Source organism: Pongo abelii, chromosome 10 (assembly GCF_028885655.2).
Source record: "Pongo abelii isolate AG06213 chromosome 10, NHGRI_mPonAbe1-v2.0_pri, whole genome shotgun sequence".
NCBI classification, from domain to species: domain Eukaryota; kingdom Metazoa; phylum Chordata; class Mammalia; order Primates; family Hominidae; genus Pongo; species Pongo abelii.
In genome coordinates, this window is record NC_071995.2 from 128,137,521 (window position 1) to 128,162,966 (window position 25,446).

General features: G+C 42.7%; 1 protein-coding gene and 2 long non-coding RNA genes across 4 annotated transcripts in view; 2 read left to right on the top strand and 1 right to left on the bottom strand.

The window, feature by feature from the left end:
* The window catches only part of TMEM132D (transmembrane protein 132D), an 824,780-nt gene that overhangs the window by 117,901 nt on the left and 681,433 nt on the right, over positions 1-25,446 (bottom strand). For both annotated transcript variants that reach the window (XM_024257533.2, XM_054527739.2), the window contains one exon: positions 14,859-15,002. In XM_024257533.2, the coding sequence (XP_024113301.2) occupies positions 14,859-15,002 (144 nt within the window). The remainder of the gene's footprint in view (positions 1-14,858; positions 15,003-25,446) is intronic.
* Positions 13,776-21,534, top strand: LOC129049276 (uncharacterized). Its single transcript, XR_008512253.1, has 5 exons — positions 13,776-13,902; positions 14,161-14,306; positions 14,897-15,605; positions 15,695-16,435; positions 17,341-21,534. It is a non-coding gene; the product is annotated as an uncharacterized LOC129049276 (long non-coding RNA).
* The window catches only part of LOC129049277 (uncharacterized), a 29,992-nt gene continuing 27,722 nt past the window's right edge, over positions 23,177-25,446 (top strand). The window contains exon 1 of the long non-coding RNA XR_008512254.1: positions 23,177-23,337. This is a non-coding gene — a long non-coding RNA (uncharacterized LOC129049277). The remainder of the gene's footprint in view (positions 23,338-25,446) is intronic.

A 25,446-nucleotide genomic window follows, 5' to 3' on the forward strand; every position in this document is an offset into this window, starting at 1 on the left:
ATCAGAATCCTCTATGTGACAACCAAGAGAGATGGCCCTCTCCATCCGCATCCGCTGTGACTTCTTAGATAAGATCTCTCTTTCAACAAATATTGATAGCCCAGTGGGCAGGAGGCATTGTTCCAGGCACCGGGGAATCAGTAATGATCAAAACCAACTAGTCCTCACCCTTGTAGAGGTGGACAATGAACAGATAACAAGCAAAACACATAGGAAGGCTTTGGTGATAAGTTCTATGAAGAAACATAGGGCAGGGAAGAAGGATGGGGAATGTCAGAGGTGGGGCAATTCTATTGAAACTGGGGAGATTTGAGCAGAGACCTGAAGACAGTGAGGGGGAGCTGCGTGCATCCAGTAGGCGGCAGAAAGGCAGGGTGAGGTCTCCAGGCAGGCACAGGCCTGGGAGGTTCCAAGAGTCATCAAGAAGCCCAGTGTCGCCAGAAGGAGAGTTGCAGGAAATGAGGTGAGGATGGTAGGGGCTAAGAGGGAGGGTGGGGAGATGGAACAGGCCTTAGAGGCAGTTGTAAGGAACGTAGCTTTCACTGGGTGGGAGACAGAAACCACGGGAGGATTTTGAGTGGAGAAATAATGTGATGTGGCCCATATTTTAAAAGGATCACTTTGACTCTTGGGTGGGGAGTGGATTTTGGGGTGGGGTACAAGCTCAAAAGCAACAAGGAAAAGCTCATAGGAAATTCATATTACCTTGTGACCCTGACCCACTTATCTGGTTCTAAATAATTAAACCAGGGAAGGATTTGTGCAGATAGTCCTGAAATTAGGAACATAGCTGAAGGCATATTCCTACTTATAAGGGAATTTACGCATAATTGAAGTGACTCTAATTGATTAATTTTCCAATGCAACCACATGTGTTTTTTTGTGGTCACAGAACTAAAAAGCTGTTAGAATCAAAGTTTGTCATGTTAAATGGATCATGTCCATTCAACAACAGAAAAAACTGAGGAATAAAGAGTTTATAAACCCCGTCTCTACTAAAAATACAAAATTAGCCGGGTGTGGTGGCGGGCACCTGTAGTCCCAGCTACTTGGGAGGCTGAGGCAGGAGAATGGCGCGAACCTGGGAGGCGGAGCTTGCAGTGAGCCGAGATCACGCCACTGCACTCCAGCCTGGGCGACAGAGCAAGACTCCGTCTCAAAAAAAAAAAAAAAAAAAAAAAGAGTTTATGGGGGCCAGGTGCAGTGGCTCACACCTGTAATCCCAGCATTTTGGGAGGCCAAGATGGGCAGGGTCACTTGAGGTCAGGAGTTTGAGACCAGCTGGGCCAACATGGTGAAACCCCGTCTCTACCAAAAATACAAAAATTAGCTGGGTGTGGTGGCACATGCCTGTAATCTCAGCTACTTGGGAGGCTGAGGCAGGAGGATGGCTTGAACCCAGGAGGCGGAGGCTGCAGTAAGCTGAGATCGTGCCACTGCACTCCAGCCTGGGCGACAGAGAGAGACTCCAACTCAAAAAAAGAAAAAAAAGAGAGAGTTTATGGATCTTGCCCTGGTTGTTGTTGTTTATAAATATCAGAGAGAGGATTTAAATCCATGCAATTTGACTCAGGAGCTAAAATGCTTAAGCAACATGTTATAATCTTTTCACGCAGCAACAGTCAGGTAGGATGTAGTTGTGGCTTTATCTCTAGAAAGGGCATGTGTCCCTCAGTCTGTGCAATCCTCATGATTCCTTATTGCTTTTACTCATTTAAATTATCTCCTGCCTCTTGTATTCTTCTGGGCTTGTGATTCCCGGTATAAATGTTCTCCAAAATCCTTTATATAAATTCTATATAAGGGGGGTAGCATGGGGAGGTCAAGTGGTTTCTTTCTAGGTCTAAGATGCCCATGATTGGCAGTATTGGGGATTGTCAACCAATGTCTCAGCACAGTAAAATGATGTGGTGTATTTGACTAGCGATGTCTGCCCTGGGTATGGTACTGGGAGGAGTATCTTGTGTGAGGTCTATTTGCTGATGCTGTTCTAGACTAACCTAAGATATAGGGTAAGGTTGGTCCATCTTTGACCCATTTTCTCTCATTTTTTGAGGTGTTCCCATTTCCCCAGGAGGTATAATCTCTGCTTGTCCAGATTTGACTATCAAAAAGAAAAGTGATCTAAACAATTCATTATGACAAAAATTTCCAGGAATTGATATATACAATCTCACCTAGAAATGCATTAACTTTAATGAAGGATTGTAGGGAGAGATTAATGCCTAATCCAATGTCATGAAGTCTTGTTAGAAGAATTGCAAACATCTGTGGAGGAGTTACTTTTGGCTGGGGAAGTAGGGTGTCAGTAAATAATCATGTAAGTCACCACCCGTGAAGAAAAGGCGCAGTAGAGTCCATGAGCAGAGATTGACACTTTCTCTACAAAGGACTGGATGGTAAGTATTTTCAGCACTGCAGGCCATATGATTTCTCTCACAACAGCTCAACTCTGCCCTGGTCACGTAAAAGCAGCCACTAACAAGATGTAAATGAGTGGGTGTGGCTGTGTGGCAATGAAACTTTCTTTATGGATACTGAACTTTGGATTTTATATAATTTTTATATGTCCACTCTGTCATTGTAGCACAAAAGCAGCCATAGACAATACTCAACAGGTAAACCTGCCCAATCTCATCCCCAAGCAGGCAGAGTTTGCTGACCCCTATTCTAGAAGATGAGTGATAGAGCAAGATACAAAAGGGTTGGAAATGGGTACCATGTATGTGATCTCTGATGATGCATCAGAACTCTCTGTGCCTCAATTCCCTCACCCCAAAAATGAGGATAAAAATAATACCACTTTCAATGGAGCAGAACAGAGAGCCTAGAAATGAATCCATGCTTGTAGTCCATTGATTTCCAACAAAGCTTCCAGGAATACAAAATGAGAAAGGACAGTCTCTTCAATAAATGGCACTGGGAAAACTGGATATCCACATGCAGAAGAATAAAACTGGACCCTTATCACACACCACATCCAAAAATCAACTCAAAATAAAGACTTAAACACAAAACCAGAAACTGCAAAACTACTAGAAGAAAACACAGGGGAAATACTGTATGAGTTTTGTCTGAGCAATAATTTCCTGGACTTGACCTTGAAAGTACAGGCAACAAAAACAAAATAGACAAATGAAATTGAATGAAACATAAATATTTCTACATAGCAAACGAAATGATTAACAGTGTGAAGATATAACCCATGGAATGGGAGAAAATATTTGCAAGCCATACATCCAATAAAGGTTAACATCTAAAATATATAAGAAATTCAAACAACTCAATAGTAAGGAAACAATCCAATTAAAACATGAGCAAGGGAACTGAGTAGACATTTCACAAAAGAAGAGCTACAAATAGTCAATAGATACATTTTAAAATGCTCAACATCATGAATCATTATGGACTGAAGATTAAAACCATTCCTTGGTTTTAATATCACCTCACATCTATCAGAATGGCTATTATTAAGAATTGTTAAAATTATAAAATTATAAAAATCATTAAGAATTATTAAAAAGATAGCAAGTGTGGGCAAGGATGTAATGAAAAGGGAACCTTTGTACACTGTTGGTGGAAATGTAAATTAGTACAGTCATTGTGGAGAACCATACGGAGGTTCCTCGAAAAACCAAAATAGAATTACCATATAATCTAGCAATCCCACTTCTGGGTATATACCCCAAAGATCTGAAATTAATATGTCAAAGAGATGTCTCACTCCTATGTTCACTGCAGCACTACTTACAATAGCCGAGTTATGGAATCAACCTAAGTATCCATGAACAGATGGATGGGTAAAGGAAATGCATTACATTTAACAATGGAATACTATCCAGACATTAAAAAACATTGTATCATTTTTGACAATATGCATGAAATTTGAAAACATTATGCTAAGTGAAATACACAAGGCCCAGAAAGACAAATACTGCATGTTCTTATATGTGGAATCTAAACTAAAACAATGGATCTCATCAAAGCACAGAGTAAAATGGTCATTACAGACATTGAGGCTTTGGTACAAGGCTTCAGTTAGCCAGAAAGAATAAGTTATTTTTTAAAAATCTATCTCACAGTGTGGACAATATGGTTAACAATAGTATATTGTACATTTCAAAAAGTGTCAAGAGAGTAAATTTCAACTGTCCTCACTACAAAAAATAAGTATCTGAAGTGAAAGATATGTTAGTTTGATTTAATTATTTCACATTTTTTTCATAAATCATGACATCACTTTGTGCTCCATAAATATATATAATTATAAACTCTTAATTTATAATAAGATAAAAATTAAAACAGAAAATATATGTGTTAAACTATAACTGATAAAAATATCTATTTCATGGGGTTGCTGTGAGGATTAAAGAAGCAAATGCTTACCTGCTATGAAGTAAGCATCCAATAAGTATTAAAACATCACAATTTCTATTCTTATTGCTATAACACGTCCATCTACTTTTTTTTTTTTTTTTTTTTTTTGAAACAGGGTCTCGCTCTGTCATCCAGGATGGAACGCAGTGGTGCCATCATGGCTCACTGCAGCCTCGACTTCCCAGGCTCCAGCAATTCTCCTCCATCAGCATCCTTAACAGCTAGGATAACAGGTGTGCACCCAGCTAATTTTTGTATTTTTGGTAGAGATAGGGTTTCTCCATGTTGCTCAGGCTAGTCTCGAACTCCTGAGCTCAAGTGATCCACCTGTCTCGGCCTCCCAAATTGTTGGGATTACAGGTGTGAACCACCACACTCGGCTAACTCTAATTACTTTTAATCTGCATCAGGAGTGAAATAATCCACTAACAATTCTAAAATCACACATTAGGTTTTAGAAACAGATTGATATAGTGGAAGAACAACTTACAAGATGAACCTACAGATAGGAACCAGAAATGTTGTTTTCTCAAAACCAATATATTTACTCCTGTATTATCCATTTTCGTACTGCTCTAAAGAAATACCCGAGACTGGGTAATTTATAATGAAAAAGAGGTTTAATGGACTCACAGTTCCACATGGCTGGGAGGTCTCACAATCACAGCAGAAGGTGTAGGAGGAGCAAAGACATGTCTTACATGGTGGCAAGCAAGAGAGCTTGTGCAGGGGAACTGCCCTTTATAAAACCATCAGATCTCATGACACTTATTCACTATCATGAGAACAGCATGGGAAAGACCCGCCCCCATGTTTCAATTACCTCCCACTGGGTCCCTTGAATGACACATGGAGATTATGTGAGCAACAATTCAAGATAAGATTTGGGTGGGGACACAACCAAACCATATCAACTCCTAATCCAGCAATAACAAAAATCCTAACATTAGGAAGTCAACTTTAAGAAAGAATCACCACTATTTGCTGTCCAAATAGAATGCCATGATTAAAAATCAATAATAATGCCAGGTGAGTATGCAAAGTTTATGTGATACTGTTCATCTTTATCTTCCCCTAACTCTCCCTGCCACGAATCCACTTGGATCTCCACTGGATGGAGGGGGGACCAACAGGGCCAATCCCTGTATCCCACAGGTGGTCACTCCCACTCTGCAGCTATGGAGTCCTTTCCAATATTGAAGGATTACTATCAAAATGACCACCCTTTGCCACATGATGGATTGAAGAAAGTGTCTATTGGGAGGTCAGTCTAATCCATTACTCCTGCCAAATAAAAGAGCCTCAGAGATACTCCTTCACTAACCAAAAGTGCATCTCTTGTGTTAGTGCATCAAAGGTATCATGCTCATACACGGGGGATGCTATTGTTATGTGGCCAGTCTGCTCCCTGAGAACTCTTCCCCGCAGGTGACACAGGGAAAGTCTTCAAAGGAGGCAGCAGGGATCAGTGAGGAGGCGCAATCCCTGCAACTTCTCCATTCCTTAGCTGAATATTTGAAGCCATTTGGCTAAACTCTTGGGGTGGGGACAAAAAAGCTGATCGGGAGTTATAGGATCTGCAGGTGGAGAAAAAAAGAAGGGACTATTTAGGAAGCTGCCTCCTGGGGGCTGCCCCTGTGGCTGCGCAGGTGGTCGGGTGTCCAACTGGACTGCTGAAAGAGAACTGCCGGGAGCCGGCTCCCCACTGCTCTCCTCTCCTCAGGAACAGGCTGCTGGAAGAGGAGCCAGGCCATTCAGGCCCCAACACTGAAGCACTCCACCAGGGATGCTGAAAATAGCTGCAGAAGAGCTTCTCTGATTTTCCACTCGTCTCTTCCTCCCAGTTGTTTACTGAGCTTGTTAAGTGTTGTGCTCCCATCCCCGAAATTACACTCCTTCTCCTCACAGCAGTTTGCTACACTCACAGAAAGAAAGATTCCACTTTGATCCACCTTAGGAGAATGTGTTAAGCTTTATACACCTGATTTCCACTGGTGTGTGTCTCTGGTGCAGAAGCAAGGGTGGATGTTGATGCCGTTGAAATGCTGTATAATAAAGCAGGTTCACCAAGAGCAGCTGTAATCAGGTAGGGCTACAGCCCCCTTTGATTTTTATCAGTGGACATTTCTGAAATATTTGGTGGATACTGGTTTATTCAGGACCTGTTAATGAACACTTGAGCCTGTAAGTTGCAACAACAAAAACAAAAACCTCAGCAAATTTTTCAGGAGTAATACTTGAGCCCAAGTTAATCTTCCTCCTAGTGTGTGAAGTGTGGCTGGCTTTAGGAGAGAGCGGCTCTCCCACCAGCTGATCTGTGAGTTCTTACAATGTCCCCAATCCCGAGGCTATCCCACTCCTAAGTGGCTGCAGGGGACATGGGTTGCTTTTGCTGCAGAGAGTCCACTGCCCTTCTCTGTAGTGACAATACACAGGTTGGCCCTGGGGGACCCTACTCCCCAAACTCCTCATTGAGTTCATGTGCTTTGAGATGATTTAGGGTTTGGACAACCAGTATGTTTGGATCCCTGGGCTGCAGTGCTGGGCTCAAGGATAAGGTGACCTTAATAGGTCCCATAAGAACATATCTCAGGATTTACACAGGAATGTCCTAGAAGACAAATACTCTTTTCTATTGGATGTGAACCAGTTCTGAGGCATCCATCTTGCTCCCACAAGGACAGCTCTGTGAGAATGAAACTCATACAGAAGAAAGAGTGTCTATAAGGAAGAAAAAGAGAGAAAGAGTGGGGGTAGGGGGAGAAAGAGAGAGAAGGAGGGAGGGAGAGGAAGAGAGGGGATGTTCCGGTGATATATTTTGGAGTTCTAAATAGAACACCCTAAGCTAGCCCCAAGCTGGACTTTTCAATCATGTGACAATTTTTTTTAAGTTGTTGATGTAGGTGGCATTTTCCATTATTTCCAACCTCTGAGAATCACAGTGTATATTATTGCAAACATCTGAAATGCTTTCATTGGGGACCTGTTGCCTTCTTGAAAAAAAACAAAAACAAAAACGAGCATCCTTGGGAGGCAGAAGAGAGCATGCCTTTATGCAATTTACAATTCAACGTGAATGAGTTTTCAGTGGATTTCCTGAGAGGAGGTTTTGATGTGGCTGGGGAAGCCCACACCAGCCTGTTGGGCTTTTGGCTGAGGAAAGAAGAGAAAGCAAATAAAAATAAAAAGACTGGGGCCTTTAAAGGCAGACCTTCTCTGCTCAGAGGCTTTCCAGGGGCTGCACAGGTGGCTGTGACACATCTCTGAGAATCCCTTGGCTTCCTTTCTTAACAGCCTCCAAATGACACCAAAACATCACACGTACCAGGTGACTCTTTGTCAACATCTGTGATTCACAGAGCACCACAATGACAACTGTGTGAGCCGTGGGTTTTGATTTTTAAGTTGTGCATCGGGCTTTGAGGCTTATTGGTGGATGTGAAATAAATGCTGTGAGGTCTTTCATTTCTCGTTGCACCCTCTATATTTCCAAGGGTGGTTTCATGAATCATTCTCAGAAACAAAGGCAGGAAAAACATTTCTTTCTCAAGAGTTCCTGCCCAAGTCTCAAGCTTGCATCTCATTGGCTCTGACTGGATAATGTGTCTCTCCCTGAGCCAATGGCAGGTCCAGAATTTGCCATGTTCTGATTGGCCACCCTGAATCACATGGCCACTCCTGGAGGCTGGAGATGTGTCCACCTGCAGAAAGAACCGCCTCCTATTTCCCTTCCTTATGCCATTCCCTCTGCCAGCAGGGCAGACTTGGCACAAATTCATCCTTCAGGTATTACACCCCCAGGGAAACCTTGAGTAATGTAGTTATGTTTTCCCTTCAGTGTTTAAACTACATGAGGCAGCTTTAGGCCAAACGTTACACTAGGCACATAGTAGTTGCTCAAGAAATGTTTGCTGTCAAACATATTTAAGCAAATGTTTGCTGACAGCAAACATTTGTTAACCACCTACTACGTGCCTAGTGTTAAGTTTAGCCTAAAGCTGCCACACGTAGCTTAAGTTTGGCCCAAAGGTTTCTCCATGCCTACTGAACAGTAACCTAACTGCAGGTAGCCAACACCACAAACCATGTTCAAATACAGCAGATGCTGAACTGTAACTAATCTGGCTGCATCTGCACCTCACTCTGTTTTCTGTGGTCCACTTTCCTTTTTCTGTCTATAAATGTTATCTGACCACATGACAGCTCCAGAGTCGCTCTGAACCTGTTCAGATTCTGGGGTTCCCTAATTTGTGAATCATTATTTGCTCAATTAAACTCTGTTAAATTTAATTTGTTTAAGATTTTTCTTTTAACACTAGTGTTGACTGACAGCCAGGAGGGCAATGCTTGCTAGAGCTTCTGGTCCAGTCGCCCTGCTTCTGTGGGAACTCAGCCAGTGGGTGCAGTCTCCTGTGGTCCCAGGAAGCATTTGGAGGGCAGGGCAAGCATTGTTACCCACCTCTGCCACTGGTAACCAGGCAAGCCACTCCTGCTAGAGCTTCTAGTTCAATGGTCCTACTTCTGCCTAAATTTGCCAAGGGACACAGCCTCCTGTTGCTCTGGCAACATCTGGATGTGTGGGCAGGGAACTCCACCCTCTCTTGCCTCCCATAGCCAGACGTGTCACACCCAGAGAGCTTCCAACACAGCAGTCCTGTTTCCGCCTGAGCTCTAAAGACAGGCAGGCACAACCCCATATTTCCCCAGGGAGCATATGGGCAGCAGATTAGGACCAACCTGGCAAGTATAGGGCTTGTCTGCCAATTGTGGCTCCTGCCTGAGGGAGGCTCATGGACCAGAATACTGAACAAAACAAATATGGGCAGGAAAACAGTAATCAGAGGGGGCTCCTCAGAGACCCAGGAGCAGACTAGAATTGAAGCCGGTCAACTGAACCCACCTTACACCATAATCAAACCCCCTAGAACCTCAAAGAAGAAAAAAGCCAAAAAACACATCCAAAGGACATCAACTTCATATACTGAAGACATATCAGCCCACACAAATGAGAAAGAGCAAACACAAAAACTCTGGCAACTGAAAAAGCTAGAGTGCCTTTTTTCTTCTAAACGACTGCACTAGTTCCCCAGCAAGGGTTCTTAACAAGGTTGAAATGGCTGAAATGATATAAATAGAATTCAGAATATGGATAGAAACAAAGATCACAGAGATTCAAGAGAACATCAAACCCAATCTAAGGAAATTAAGAATCACAATAAAATGATAAAGGAACAAAGTAGCCATTATAAAAAAGAAGGAAGCTGATGTGATAGAGCTTAAAAACACACTACAAGAATTAAATGCTGCAATTGCAAGTATTAAAAGCAGAATAGACCTAGCTGAAGAAGTCTCAGAGCTTGAGGGCTGGCTGTCTGAAATAATTCAGTCAAACAAAAATAAAGGAAGAAAATGAAGAAGAACAAACAAAGCCTCCGAGGAAGGCTTATGGGATTATGTAAAGGGACCAAATCTACAACTCACTGGTATCCCTGAAAGAGACAGGAAGAAAGCAAGCAACTTGGAAAACGTATTTCAGGATATCATCCATGAAAACTTCCCCAACTTTGCTAGAGATGCCAACATTCAAATTCAGGAAATGTAGAGCACCCCTGTGAGATATCACACAAGAAGAACGTCCCCAAGACACAATCATCAGATTCTCCAAGGTCAAAATGAAAGGAAAAATGTTAAGGGCAGCTAGAGAGAAGGGGCAGGTCACCTACAAAGGGAACCCCACCAGGCTAACAGTGGACCTTTCAGCAGAAACCCTGCATGCCAGAAGAGATTGAGGTCCTATATTCAACATTCATAAAGAAAAACATTTCCAACCAAAAATTTCACATCCAAACTAAGCTTCATAAGTGAAGGAGAAATAAGTCCCTTTTTCAGGCAAGCAAGTGCTGAGAGAATTTGTTACTACCAGACCTGCCTGACAAGAGGTCCTGAAAGGAGCACTAAATATGGAAAGGAAAGACCATTGCCAGCCAATTTGAAAAAACACTTCAATACACAGAACAGTGACATTATAAAGCAACAACACAAACAAGTCTATGGCTAACAACACGAAGACAGGATCAAATCTGCACATATCAATACTAACTTTGAATGTAAATGGGCTAAATGCCTCAATTAAAAGGCACAGAATAGCAAGCTGGATAAAGAAACAAGACTTAATGGTATGCTGTCTTTAAGAGACCCATCTCACATGTAGTGGCATCCATTGGCTCAAAATAAAGGGATGGAGAAAAATCTACCAAAGAAATGGAAAACAGAAAAAAAGCAAGAGTTGCAATCCTAATTTCAGAAAAAAAAGAAAAACTGACTTTAAACCACAAAGATAAAAAAAGAAGGGCATTATATGGTACATGGTTCAATTCAATAAGACCTAATTATCCTAACTATACATGCATCCAATACAGGGGCATCCAAATTCATAAAGCAAGTTCTTAGAGACCTAGGAAGAGACTTAGATCCCTATGCAGTAATAGTGGGAAACTTCAACATCCCATTGACAGTATTAGACAAATCATTGAAGCAGAAAATTAACACAGATATTCAGGACCTGAACTCAACACTTCACCAAATGAACCTCATAGACATCTACAAAACTCTCCACCCCTGAACAATAGAATATACATTCTTCTCATCACCACGTGGCACATACTCCAAAATCAACAACATAATCAGACATAAAACAATCCTTAGCAAATTTGAAAAAAAAAAATTGAAACCATACCAACCATACTCTCAGACCACAGCACAATAAAAATAGAAATAAATACAAAGAAAATCACTCAAAATCATAAAATTACATGGAAGTTAAACAACCTACTCCTGAATGACCTACCCCTTCCTTACACCACATACAAAATTAACTCAAGATGGATTAAATACTTAAATGTAAAACTCAAAACTATAAAAACCCTGGAAGATAACCTAAGAAATACCATTCTGGACATAGAACTTGGCAAAGATTTCAAGATGAAGATGCCAAAAGCAATTGCAACAAAAACAAACATTGACAAACAGGATCTAATTAAAGTTAAGAGCATCTGCAGAGCAAAAGAAACACAACAGAGTAAACAGACAACCTGCATACAGAATGGAAAAAAATATTTGCAAACTCAGCATCTGACAAAGGTCTCATATCCCACACCTGTAAGGAACATAAACAATTTTACAAGCAAAAACCAACCCCACTAAAAAGTGAGCAAAGGACATGAACAGACATTTTTCAAAAGAAGACATATATATGGCCAATAAGCATATGAGAAAATGCTTAACATCACTAATCATTTGAGAAATGCAAATCAAAACCACAATGAGATACCATCTCACACCAGTCAGATGGCCTATTATTAGAAGGTCAAAAAATAGCAGATGCTGGTGAGGTTGTGGAGAAAAGGGAATGCTTATACAGTGCTGGTGGGAATGCAAGTTAGTTCAGCCACTATGGAAAGCAGTTTGGTGATTCCTCAAAGAGCTAAAAACGGAACTACCATTCAATCCAGCAATCCTATTATTGGGTACATACCCAAAGGAATATAAATCATTTTACCATAAAGACACATGCATGCGAATGTTCATTGCTACACTATTCACAATAGCAAAGACATGAAATTAACCTATATGGCCATCAATGCTAGACTGGATAAAGAAAATGTGGTACATATACACCATGGAATACTATGCAGCCATAAAAGACAATGAGATCACGTCCTTTGCAGGGACATGAATGGAGCTAGAGGCCATTATCCTAACTAACACAGGAATAGAAAACCAAATACTCCGTGTTCTTGCTTACAAGTGGGAGGTCAACAAGGAGAACACACGGATACTAGGAGGGGAATAACACACACTGGGGTCTATGGGAGGGTGGAGGGTGGGAAGGGGAGAGGATCAGAGAAAAATACCTCTTGAGTACTGTGCTTATTACCTGGGTGATGAAGTTATCTGTAATCAAAGCCCTGTGACACGTAGGTGACCTATTAATATATAACAAATCTGTACATGTGCCCCCAAACCTGAAATAAAAGTTAAAAACACAGAAAAAGAAAAAACAAACAAGAAACCCCCCACTACTGTTGTGATAAGAATAGAGCAGCAAACAAAGTGGACCGAAACAGCACTGCCCTCACGGAGCTTAGGTTCCAACGAGGACAGTCAGACAATGAACACAGCACCACCCTCACGGAGCTTAGATTCCAATGAGGACAGTCAGACGATGAATACAGCACTGCCCTCACGGAGTTTAGATTCCAACGAGGACAGTCAGACAATGAATACAGCACCGCTCTCACGGAGCTTAGGTTCCAACGAGGACAGTCAGAAGATGAATACAACAAACAAAAATATATAGTGTATCTGTGAATACATAAACATATGCTATGTATGACATATACACATATATGAATAGAAGTTCAGCAGGGATGGGGAAGGCAGTGCTGTGGGTGTCTGTGAAGATTTTGCTGATGCTGCTCAGAAAAGGCCTTGGGGAGAAGATGAGGCGAGGGAGCCGTACAGGCATCCAGGGAGAGTTAAAGGCAGAGGGAGGAGAGGGGATGCCTGTCCTGTTACAGGAGCGGCCAAGTCTCCAGTGTGGCCAGAGTGGAGGGAGCCAGAGGGGCTGTGCCTAGCGTGAGGTCAGCGTTACAGCAGGTGTGGCTGCAAAGGTTTGAGTCTGTCTCTGTAAACACTTTGGCTTTTACTTTGAGGAGGGGAAGCCAGTGAATTTTTTTTATCTAAAAAAATTTATTGATCCATAATTAAGGTACATATTTTGGGGTCCATGTAGCCATTTAATACATTCATAAAATTTGTAAAGATCAAATCAGTGTAACTGAGATAGCCTCCACCTAAGATATTTGTTGTTTCTTTATGCTAGGAACGTTAGTATTATTCTCTAGCTATTTTGAAATATGTAATAGATTATTGTAAACTGTCGTCACCCAACTGATCTATCTAACATGAGGTCTTATTTCTTCTATCAGACTGCACATCTGTGTCCACTCATCAGCCTGAGGGGCCGAGCAGAGGAGTGACATGGTCATATCGCCCGCGACCGCCCTGGCTGTAGCACTAAAGAGGGGTTATGGGAGAGGAGGCAAGGACAGGCCCTAGGTCACCAGCAAGGTGGTCAATGCTTTGAGGTGATTGTGTCTGGGATTGGGGTGGTGGCAGGACCCGAGGAGGGCTGGATCCTGGCTATCCTTGGAAGGCATCGCCAACAGCATTTGATGAAGGCTTGGGTGTGCAGAGAGGGGAGAAATGTAAGATGAGCCTAGATATTGGCTGGAGCCAGTGAAGGAAGTTGCCCTGTGCTGATGTGAAGAAGATTCTGGAATGAGTAGGTAGGAGTGCTGTATGATGTCATGTGTTCTGCTGCCCTGTTGCTTTCTGACATCTCTGCCTTCTCTCTGAAACCCATAAGGATGGATGTCCATCTCATTTGTGTGGTCCTAGAGTCTTGGAACAGTACCTAGCACTTAGTGGGGATTTGATTTGCGTTTGTTGACTGCGTTTTAAGTGAGCAAAAATGCTCCCTGAAGGTTTGCTTCAGAGCAGAGTGGTTACACCAATTCCTGTCTGGGAATTGTCCTGTGCTCCAGCCATGGCTAGGACTCATGCGGAGGGAGTCTCCCAGAGCCTTGTGAAGCCCTTCTCGCTGTCCCGGGCTTTTGTTGGCAGCCTCCTCCTTTGAGGAGATGCCTGCTGCATCTGTCACTGCAGCCCTGGCTCTGGAGTGGGCGGTGGCAGCCTGAGGAACCCATTTATCTCCCGCAGGCTGGAAGTGTGCTATGAGGTTCCTGGCAGAGCAAGACTTCATCTCCCCGGCCTCCTCCATCCGTCTCCCAGTGTGCCTTTGTTTTGAATCATTTTTGCATTCAATTTAAGAAGAGAAAGAAGAGGCTGAGATGAAGGAAGGAGGGGTGAGTGCTGTTCATCCACATCCCTAGCTCATGTGGAATTTTGTGGGCTGGGCAGAGGAATGGAGAATGATTTCCTCTTCCTCCCTTGGCCAGTATTGTAAATCAAAGCTGGGGGTAGTTGTATGCCTTATACCACCATTGATTTTACACGAATGCTGTGTGCGATAGAATCATCCCGGAGTGTGGCCACACACCCATCCATCTAGGCTCTAGGGCTCCCTCCCCTCTTCTCCCCTGCCTGGGGCGGGTGGAGGGTAAGCGGGTCCCTGCCTCCCACCGCAATCTCCCTGGGCATCTGGGAAGAGGCCAAGGGCATTCGGCAAACACAGAGTGTCAAGGGACAGACAGCCTCCCAGACTCGGAGTCATCAGCCAGAGCACTTTTTCATTCTGTCCAATATTTGTGCTAGGGAGAATGTCCTGATTTAAGCGGCAGGATAACCAGAATGGGATGGGAGGGATCCTGTGGGACCCAGAGGTCCCAAGCTGGTCCAGGAGCACAGAAGCTGACATGACAGCAGGTTTCTGCAGGGGCGGGGAGGTGTCAACTTGCCTTAATCACGTCTTCATCAGATGATCTACACTCTACAGACTCCAGCAGCTCTGTCACTGTGCCGTCGTCCTCCACGGAGACCACTTTCACCGGGACAGCCACTGTCTTCCCCGTGAGGATGGCTGTGTTCAGGATTTCTGCCTCCTGGAAGACCAAACACACCCTTCCATCACATCCCCTCCTGAGACGGCCCAGTGCCCGGGAGTATGCCGCCTGCCTTTCCTCAGCCTCTCTGCAAACAGCACTGGCCTCTTCTGCAGGCTCAGAAATCCTGGCGGGCAGCACCAGCTGGGTGACCGTGGCAGCCAAGAGATACTGTTCTGTCCTCACCCAGATTTCCACAGGGCAACTATGATGGGGAAGGGGTGGAGGACAGAAAAGGTGGCGGAGAAAATTTATTACTAATATTGTGTTTGGCAAACACTTATGTATCTGGCACCCTTGTAAGCGCTTTACAAATATCGGCTCGTCAATCCTCAGAGCATCCTGATAAGACAAACATTCTTCTTCTTCCCAGTTTACGGATGGCACAGAGAGGTTTTGTCACTTGCCCAGGGTCACCTAGCTAGAAATTAATGAAGGCAGGATTTGAACCCGGGAAGTCCAGCTCCCGAGTCCATGCATCAGCTAACTCAAATACGTCTAAATGTGGACATGATGACGGTAGCTTAAGCCGCCGATGGATGGCCAGAGGGGCCTGGTGTTGTGAAAGCAGCTTGATGAGCAGCACCGCATCGCCAGTGTGAGGTATGTGAGGGAGACAAAGGCAGGGAGAGAGCCCTCGTTCTCTGTGCTCTCTTGCTCTGGCTTGCTTTCACTCTGTTTCCATTTTCTAGGCTTTTATTGGGTCCTGGCCTCCAGATGTGTCTGGAATGTTATCGTGGCTCCAACAGCACTCCCACGTCCCCACTGATGTGACCCACGACGCACCACACACATCCACACTCACCCAAACATGCATTTTGCTGTAAACCCTTCTTTCATCGAGCAGCTCGAGACGTGTGTCTTTAGGGATGTCCCAGCTTGCCCCAAGTATTTGCTTTCAGAATTAAGAACGCCCTGAACCTTTCCCCTTGGTAGCACCTAACAGTTGCTGTTTTACTTTTACTTATAGTTATTTAATCCCTTTATCTCTCTTCCAGACTCTAAGCTCCATGGGGCTGTATCTGCTTTCTGCTCACCAGCACCTAGCACAGAGCTTAGCTACAATGAATGGTGTTCATATTTGTTGAGTGCATAAATAGGACTCAACAGGGAAAGGACTGGGATTTACATCCTCACCTTCTTGCTCCCCAGCTCCTCATGCTCTATGCATGAATCCCTTTTTTTCAGGCACACCTATGCCTCGGTGGTGTTTCCCAGACATCGAGCATCTCTGGATGTCATGACACCCTGCATCTCTCTCCAGTGCACCATGCTCACCCTCAGTCACTCCTCTAGAATTCTGGTTCCTCTAGAATTCTGGTTCCTCTAGAATTCTGGTTCCTCTAGAATTCTGGTGATTTTTTAACTGGTGGGGAACAGAAAGATCATAGGAGCCCATTTTTGAGATAGAGAAAACGGAGCCTCAAGACCCGGTAAGTGAACCTCATTCTTCTCTGCAGAGATTGCATTTTCTATCACAAAAACGTAGAAGTCCCAATATAACCCCACATCTCTGTATAATACAACTTCCAAGTCCTAGCTCACAATGTTCTTTGCTCAGTTTCGTGCCAGTGGTGTCCCTAAGAGGTGTTTTATCAACATGCCACATTGCGTTTCTTCTGTTAACTCTGAACGTATCTGTCTTTTCCTTGACAGAATAACATCAAAAGATCTGGGTGGGTGCTAGGAGCTGGTTAGGGTGGATCTAACACAATTGTCATTTTACTTTCACTCATAGTTATTCAATCACTTTATTTTCCTTCTAAGACTGCGAGCTCAGTAGGGCTGTATCTGTGTCATTTTGAGAGAGGAGCTGGCAAAGATTCTTCTTACTTCGATTCTCATGTGAAATGTAAAATGCCTGTTAGTAGAATGCCAGCAGAAGGAATAGAAGTTTATCATCCTAAAATTACATAACTATTTTCATTATGTTAACTATTTCTTAGATGAGATCTTATTTTTCCTTTATGGGATGAGATTTGTCTATAACCAGCTCATTGGGGTTAGGCTTTGGATGTAGCAATACATATATTATTCATTATTTTAATTCTAAAAGACAAGACTCCAATTTGGAATGCTCTTGAAGTTCAGAGACCATGTTTCAAACTGTTGGAATATGCATATGCCTTCAAAGTCCCATTATCTACACACTTTTTCTCCTCTATGGGTTCCCAGCCTGATTTCATTTTAATTCACATAAAAACATGGCACAAAAATGAAGGGGCAAAATCAGTATATGATGCTATTTCCTGTTGCCTCTAGGCAGGAAAAATTAGCTTTAATGGCAAAAATCACCATTACTTTTGCACCAACCTAATATTTTTTTTCTACTCTAAAGGGTAAGGATCAAAAGGAACAAATGGTACTCTGGAAAAAAGTGGAACAATGCTGTTTAACTTGCTGGCCTAAACTGGCTCATCACAAAGGAGAGAGACAGACGAGGGAGCAGTGTGGCCACTTCTGACATCATTCTCAGGGAACACAATTTCTCACATTTGTGGTAAAAAGTGAAGAGCATCTCCACTCTAATGATAAAAATCAAAAGGCCTTTCATGTTTTTGCACGTTCAGGTTAATATAATGAGAAATGACGCTGGGAATGACTGATGAGCAGCTGTAAGCCCATATGTCTGGGGTGTTGCCTTTTTCTCTGAATAGCATACGCGTTTCTGCCCACCAAGATCTCAGTGTGGCTGAGTGACTGAGCCTTCAGGCTTGGTATTTCCCTGCCTCCTCTGTGTATTTCCAATTCTTTGACGTCAAGAATTTTCTCTTTTGCACAGCTTTGCCTTTTCCAGGAGGTGAATCGTACGGGGATGACTCACAAAAGTCTTCAGATAAGAGGAGGACAAAAGAGACCCTTGTTCAGTGGCAGAAGTACCTGCAAAGCCTTAGCTTTGCTTGAGATATGACCTATAACTGCTCTGATTTTTGGACCCCAGAAAACCCTTGAAAGCTCAGCTTCCTTATTGCTGTGTGTTCACCTTATCACAGCACCTCAGAGCCTAGGAAATAAAGGCACAGACTCTCTTTACAAAACATATCTCCTTCCCATCAGTCAATCATAATCCTTACTGTCATTTCATACACCCTTTCTGCTACTTGGGCATTATCTGTGAGCCAGTAAGGATCTCTGACTACAGAACTTTAGGCACTCCAGAGTCGAGGAGGAGGTAGGATAGCAGACAATAGGCTGGATGTGGCACTGAGAAAGGCATAACCATTAAAGTGAGGCTTCAGGTATTTTTCCTGGGGGCTGACTCATTGTCATCCATTATAGGGAAACAATAACTGTCCCTGTCTTGCTGGAGAAATAATGACCCATGTCTTAGTTTGAGCCAGCCTGGAAATAGATCCTGGGACAAAGATTCAAGAGCAATTTATCTGGGACATTCAGGAAACTTCAATAGGAGAGTGTGCAAGCGACACAGGGAAAAGGAGCTACTAACAAGTTGTGTAGATCAAACCAGTTATCACAGTGGGCACCTGGAGCAGATCCTGCAGGGGATGATGTATACCACGAAATATATTGTATATTCTGTGTGTGTCTTAGTCCATTTGTATTGCTCTAAAGAAATACCAGGCTAGGTGCAGTGGCTCACACCTGCAATCCCAGCCCTTTGGGAGGCTGAGGCAGGTGGATCACTTGAACCCAGGAGTTCGAGAACAGCCTGGGCAATACAGTGAGACCCTGTCTCTAGAAACAAATAGAAAAAAGTTTAGCCAGGTGTGGTGGTACATGCCTGTAGTCCCAGCTACTTGAATGTCTAGGTGAAAGGACCACCTGAGCCCAACGAGGTCAAGGCTGAAGTGAGTCGTGATTGTGCGACTGCACTACAGCCTGGGCAACAGAGCGAGGCCTTCTCTCAAAACAAAGAAACAAACAAACAAAACAAAACAAAAAAAACTAGAGAGGCTGGGTAATTTATAAGAAAAAAAAGGGTTTGCTTGGTTCATGATTCTGCTGGCTGAAAGACTGGGCATCTGGAGAAAGCCTTGTGGAGGAGGGCGAAGGGAGCAGGCATGTGCAGAGATCACCTGGTAGCAGAGGAAGCAAGGGAGAAGATCAGTGGAAGTGCTAGGCTCTTAACAACACTGAGAACTCCATCACTGCCCCACACCCACTGCCAACCAGAGAGGGACTTTACCTACTCATGAGGGATTCACTACCATGACCCAAATACCTCCCATGGCCCTACCTCCAACCCTGGGGATCACATTTCAACATAAGGTTTGGGGGAACAGATATTCCAACTGTAGCAGTGTGTAAATGTGTATGTATCTCAATAGATTGAAATCTATTATGATGTATTTCCCTGCAGGGGAATTCTCTAGAATATACACCTAAGAATACTTTCATTGAGGGCTGAGGGAGCTGGGGTACTTATACACCAAACCTGAATGCTGCTCCTAAGCGGACCACTGCTTAGCACTTCCAGTCCGCTGCATGTGCAGACGAAACAGACTTCTACTGTTTCAAAGGAAGCTCCCGATGGATGGTGACACTTGGACCTGGTCTGGAGAACACTGCTGTGCTAGGGTACAAGGGAAATGTGTAGGGCCCTAACTGAGTCTGCTACAACATCACTGAAGTAATCTGTCATGCAGTGGTCTGATGGATTGGAACCAGAATTAGAGTGTTTTTTTATTTTGATTTTTGTTTTCTAAATTTCCTCATGTTTCTGGTATCCTGATGTTATGCTTCAAGTATCAGCATAGTCATTTATTCATGTCGACCTTTGAAAATTAATTGTAAAAGAGACAAGGAAAATAATAGATAGAGAAAAACATTGCACAAGGGAAGTTTTTAAACACCTTAAGAGATTGATCTCTGTGTTAGACAGTTTGTTGCCCATTCAATGTCTGTTCTGCCTTTCTTCCTAACAAAACCCCAATTTCATTTGTGGCTGTAACATGCCTAAATAAAATGACTATAGTTTTTGGCTGCCCTTAATCTCTGACACATTTCTGGCCCAGAAGATATCAATAAAAGTCATTTAGTGAGACTTCCAGAAAATTTTGTGAAAAAACAAACAAAAACTCAAAAGAAGACAGACACGCAGCCAATACTCACATAAAAAAGCTCAACATCATTGATCACTAGAGAAATGCAAATCACAACCACAATGAGATACCATCTCACACCAAGCAGAATAGCTATTATTAAAAAGATTTTAAAAACCCACAGATGCTGGTGACATTGTGGGGTAAAGGGAATACTTATACACTGTGGGTAGGAGTGCAAATTAGTTCAACCTTTGTGGAAGACAGTGTGGTGATTCCTTAAAGAGATAAAAATAGAAATACATTTGACCCAGCAATCTCATTAGCAAGTATAGACCCAAAGGAATATAAATCATTCTACCATAAAGACACAGGCATGTGCATGTATATTGCAGCAGTATTCACAATAGCAAAGATATGAAATCAACCTAGATGTCCATCAATGGTAGACTGGATAGAGAAAATGTGATACACATACACCATGGAATACTATGCAGCCATAAAAAAGAATGAGATCATGTCCTCTGCAGGGACATGGTTGGAGCTGGAGGCCATTATCCTTGGCAAACTAACACAGAAACAGAAAACAACATACCACATGTTCTCACTTATAAGTAGGAGCTAAATGATGAGAACACATGAACACATAGAGGGGAACAACACACACTGGGGCCTATGGGAGGGTGGAGGTTGGGAGGAAGGAGAAGGTCAGGAAAAACAACCAATGTGTAGTAGGCTTAATACCTGGGTGGGGTAATAATTGGTACAACAAACCTCCATGACACATTTCCGTTTGTAACAAACCTGCACATGTACTCCTTAATTTAAAATAAGAGTTAACATAAAAATTAAATGAAAATGAAAAAAATAAGAAGAACTAAGCAGATTCTGAAAGTTGTCTTTCCCTTCTTCCTGGCCACTAGGCACAGATAATGCTGGAGTTAAACTGCATCTTGTGACTCAAAGGTGGTGGTATGTGGTTAAAAGACACGTGGTTTCAGTGTAGTGAACTATTAATAGTTAAGTGCAGGGAATCTCACGTTGGATTACGCATTAGTCTGTTTTCAGGCTGCTGATAAAAAATATATACCCAAGACTAGGTAATTTATAAAGAAAAAGAGGTTTAATGGACTTAGTTCCAGGTGGTTGGGGAGGCCTCACAATCATGGCGGAAGGTGAGGGAAGGACAAAGGCATGTCTTCCATGGCATCGGGCAAAGAGAGGAGGAGAGCGGAGTGAAAGGGGAAACCCCAAATAAAATCATCAGATCTCCTGAGACTTACTACCACGAGAACAGTATGGGGGAAACTGCCTGAATGCATGATTCAATTATCTCCCACCAGGTCCCTCCCACAACATGTGGGAATTATAGGAGCTACAATTCAAGATGAGATTTGGGTGGGGACACAGCCAAACCATATCAGACTGCCTGCGTTTGAATCCTGGTTGTGACACTACTAGCTGGGTGGCTCCAAGCAAGTTACTTAACTCTTCGTGCCTAATTCTCTTCGGCTATAAAATGAGCATAATAACGGTGGGTACCTCTTGGGTTTGCCCTACATTTGGTGCGTTAATATTTGTAGAGTGTTTAGAACAGCGCCTGGTAACTAGTAAATGCCCTCCTAAATGTCTGATAAATAAGCACAGATGAATGATGACCATGGTGGGTTGAGTACAAAGCTCATGTCCACCTGGAGACCCAGAATGTGAGCTTATTTGGAATCAGTATCTCTGTAGATGTGATTAGTTGAGACATGGTCTTAATGGATTAAGGTGGGATTGTGGGTGTGCTTACAAGAAGAAAAAACACAGACAGACACACAGGGAGGATGGCACAGGAAGATGGAGCCAGAGATTGGGGTGATCCATCCGTAAGCTGAGGAATATCAAGAATTGGCACAACCCACAGAAGCTGGAAGAGGTAGGAAGGACATATAGCAGGAGGAATAACTATGCTTTTCTTGTCTTAAGGCAATGTGATTTGGGAGCAAGTTTTTATTCCAATATAACCCAACTTATCCTGATTAATATACAACACTTTTTAAATTCAGCTTCAGCAACTCATTCTATACCTAATCATTAAATTCTGGGCTGTCCTTCCAGGCAGCAGGATAGATTGCTCAGATATGAAACCTCAAAATTTCCTCCATGGGCTTGGTGGCTAGCCCTTCATCTCCCGGTTACTGCCCTGATTTCTGTTGTAATGAGTTTGGGCAGGTCCAGCCTAAGTTAGTATGAAGGTCTCACATCCCTTTCTTCCTCAATGTGTCCTCCTAACTGTGGTTGACTTCTTAAAAAAACCTTTTCAATCAATTTCCCAACAAAGATCAGTAACCTAATCAGTAGAATAACAACTAATCACCCTGTCCTTGTCTTTTGCTTGTTTGGCCAAACTCTGTTATTTGAGCCCCCACTCCTACCACTGGCCTCCCAAATAAATAGCAAACACTGCAACAATGATGGGCTGTGGGTTTTTTATTTCTTCCATATTAAACATAAGAGCTATTAGTTGACCATAGAAATACTATATCTAATTAGCAATAATGCTGCGTTGCTATAAATAACCTGTGTGCTTCTTTTGACAAGTGCAGAGTATCAGTCAAATTGGCACCTGCATTGCAAACAGATTTATAAACCACTCTGTTTCTTAAAGTACATCAGCTCTTGGGTTTAGTGGCTGTGGTATGGTATGCAGAGGGATTGCATTTTGGTACTCACACTAAAATGAAATAAAATAATAAAATAAAATAATTCTTCTACCTTTGGGCAGGCAGCAAGATTTTATGCTGCAGACCCCACATGAGGCTGGGCATGTGGTCATGCCTTCTCCCTGTGAGGCTGGCTTCTCAAAGCCATCGAAACAGCCAAATGCATGGTGCTCTTCCCTTCCTTTTTAACGTAAATTTCAAAATCTTTTCAAGGTTATCCAAGCTCATTGTTAAAATGTTACCCTTCCAAAAGCGTTTACAATGAAATGCCATAGCAGGTATCCACCCTTTCCTAACTCCATTTTTGTTTCCTTCAGGCAATTGTTTTCAACTCTTCTGTGTTATAAAGGTTTTTCACCATATATCTAAATAATATGCTATATTCCCCTTTTTTGATATAGCAGTTTTAGACTTTAGCTACTGATTTCCTGGTATGATCAATGAAATTTTATCTCTGACTGCCTTCTACTTTCTCTCCTTTCTCAGGCAATATGATCATATTCCCCTTTTGATTTCTCTGTTGGCTGTATTTATAATTTCAAGGAAATACACCTCTAATCAAAGACAAACACTGCATCGTCTTACTTTTAGGTGATATCTAAAGAAGCTGAACTCATAGAAATGGTGAGTAGAAGGGTGGTTGCCAGGAACTTGGTGTGGTGTTGGGGGAAATGGGGAATTTTGGTTAAAGGGTACACATTTTCAGTTATAAAATGAGTAAGTTTTGTAGACTTGATGTACAGCATGTTTAGTATAGTTAATAATAATATATCACATACTTGAAATTTGCTGAGAGCATAGATCTTAAACGCTCTCACTACCAAAAAAAGGTAACTCTGGGAAGTAATGAATTTATTAGCTTGATAGTGGCAATCATTTCACAACGTATATACGTATCAAAACATCACACTATACACCTTAAACAAACACAATTTTTATTTGCCAGTTATGCCTCAATAAAGCTGGGGGGGAGAAAGAGATAATGCCTTGGTCCCTGAATAGTTTAAGAACATGTCTGCAGATTCTTCCACATTCCTGTCATGTGGAAGTGGAGTCTGGTTTTCCCCCCTTCAACACAGGCCGGCCTTAGGACTCACCTCTAGCTGTATCACCTTTTGGAACCTAGCCTCGGAAGTAGCAAGCATCACTTCCTCTAGAATGCAGTAGAAGTGATGGTTGCTACTTCTGAGGCTAGGTCCTAAAAGCCAAGACAGCTTCAACCTTGTATTCTTGCTGGGGGCACTTGCTCTTGGAACTCAGTCACCACGCTGTGAAGAAGCCCTGGCCGCATGGAGAGACCACATGCAGGTGATCTGGTCAACAGCCCAGACTGTAATCAGCATCCCCCCCAGCAGATGTGTAAATGCAGAGGCTTTTCAGAGGACCACGTAGACTCTACCTTGCTGCACTCAACAGGAGATCCTGAGCAGAAGCCACCTGGCAGAGTCCTGTAGACCCCCGGAGCCATATGGCAGAACAATATAAATGGCTGTTGTTGTAATAAGGATACCATGGTTTGCTGGTTTCTTGTGCAGCAATAGATAACTGATAACCCCCACCTTCTGCTTTGCAAGATGAGAATATTAGCCCTGCTCAAGCTCCTCTTTGGTTCAAATCTGGTGTTAGCTTCCTAACTTTTCTCATTTCTAACTTTTACTTTTATACTCTCAAGGATGATAACATCTACATTGTGTTCTGAAACATAATGAAGTCATCTGTGCTTTGTACAAAGGTTGGATCTCAGAGTTGAAATCCACTAACATATCTATTATACTCTTACAAATATTGTTCACTGTGGAGCAGGCTTTCTCAGACTTGACACTATTGATATTTTGAGCTGCATAATTCTTTGTTATCAGGGTGTTCTATGCCTTGTAAGTTGTGCATTGCAGCATCTCTGGCCTCCACCCACTAGATGCTGGTAGCATCCCTCATCCCCTGAGTATGACAGCCCAAAATGTCTCCAGTCATCGCCAATGTCTCCTGAGGGAGAAAAATCACTGTCAGTTAAGAACCACTGCAGTGGGGTGAAGAATTGTCCTTGGATTCTATCTCCTTTCATTATAATACTTTGTGTCTCCTGGAGTTACTCATTGCCTTTCTTTTTTTCCTCTTTAGTTAATACAATTTACCTTGTTCATAATCTTAGGTTTTGCCGAGCTCTTCACTGACCTTGCCATTTTCCCGGGGATCCCCCCATCAGAATCTTTTGTCTTCCGTTCCCATGAATATGTTCTCTAGACCTGCTGCATAGATCAGGACTTCTCTTTACTTGATACAAAATTTGTTTTAAATATACACATTTAAAATGGGAGAAATTTTCAAAATGCAGAAATGAATGCAAAAATTCTTGATTTTCTTGATTTTCTTCATGTCACCAGCAAGTATGGACTCCACTGTATACAGTGAGCTTTGTGCAACCAGAGCTGGCTTTAGGTAACAGACATACCTTTCAAAAACAGAATACAGTCTATTTAGAAATAATATTTTATTGTACTAGTGGAGCTTGCTATTAAAAATTAGACTAAGCAGGCAGGGCACGGTGGCTTATGCCTGTAATCCCAGCACTTTGGATGCCGAGGCAGCAGATCACTTGAGGTCAGGAGTTTGAGACCAGACTGGCCAACATGGCAAAACCCCGTCTCTATTAAAAATACAAAATTAGCCAGACATGTGGCCACGCCTGTAATCCCAGCTACTCGGGAGGCTGAGGCATGAGAATCCCTTGAACCT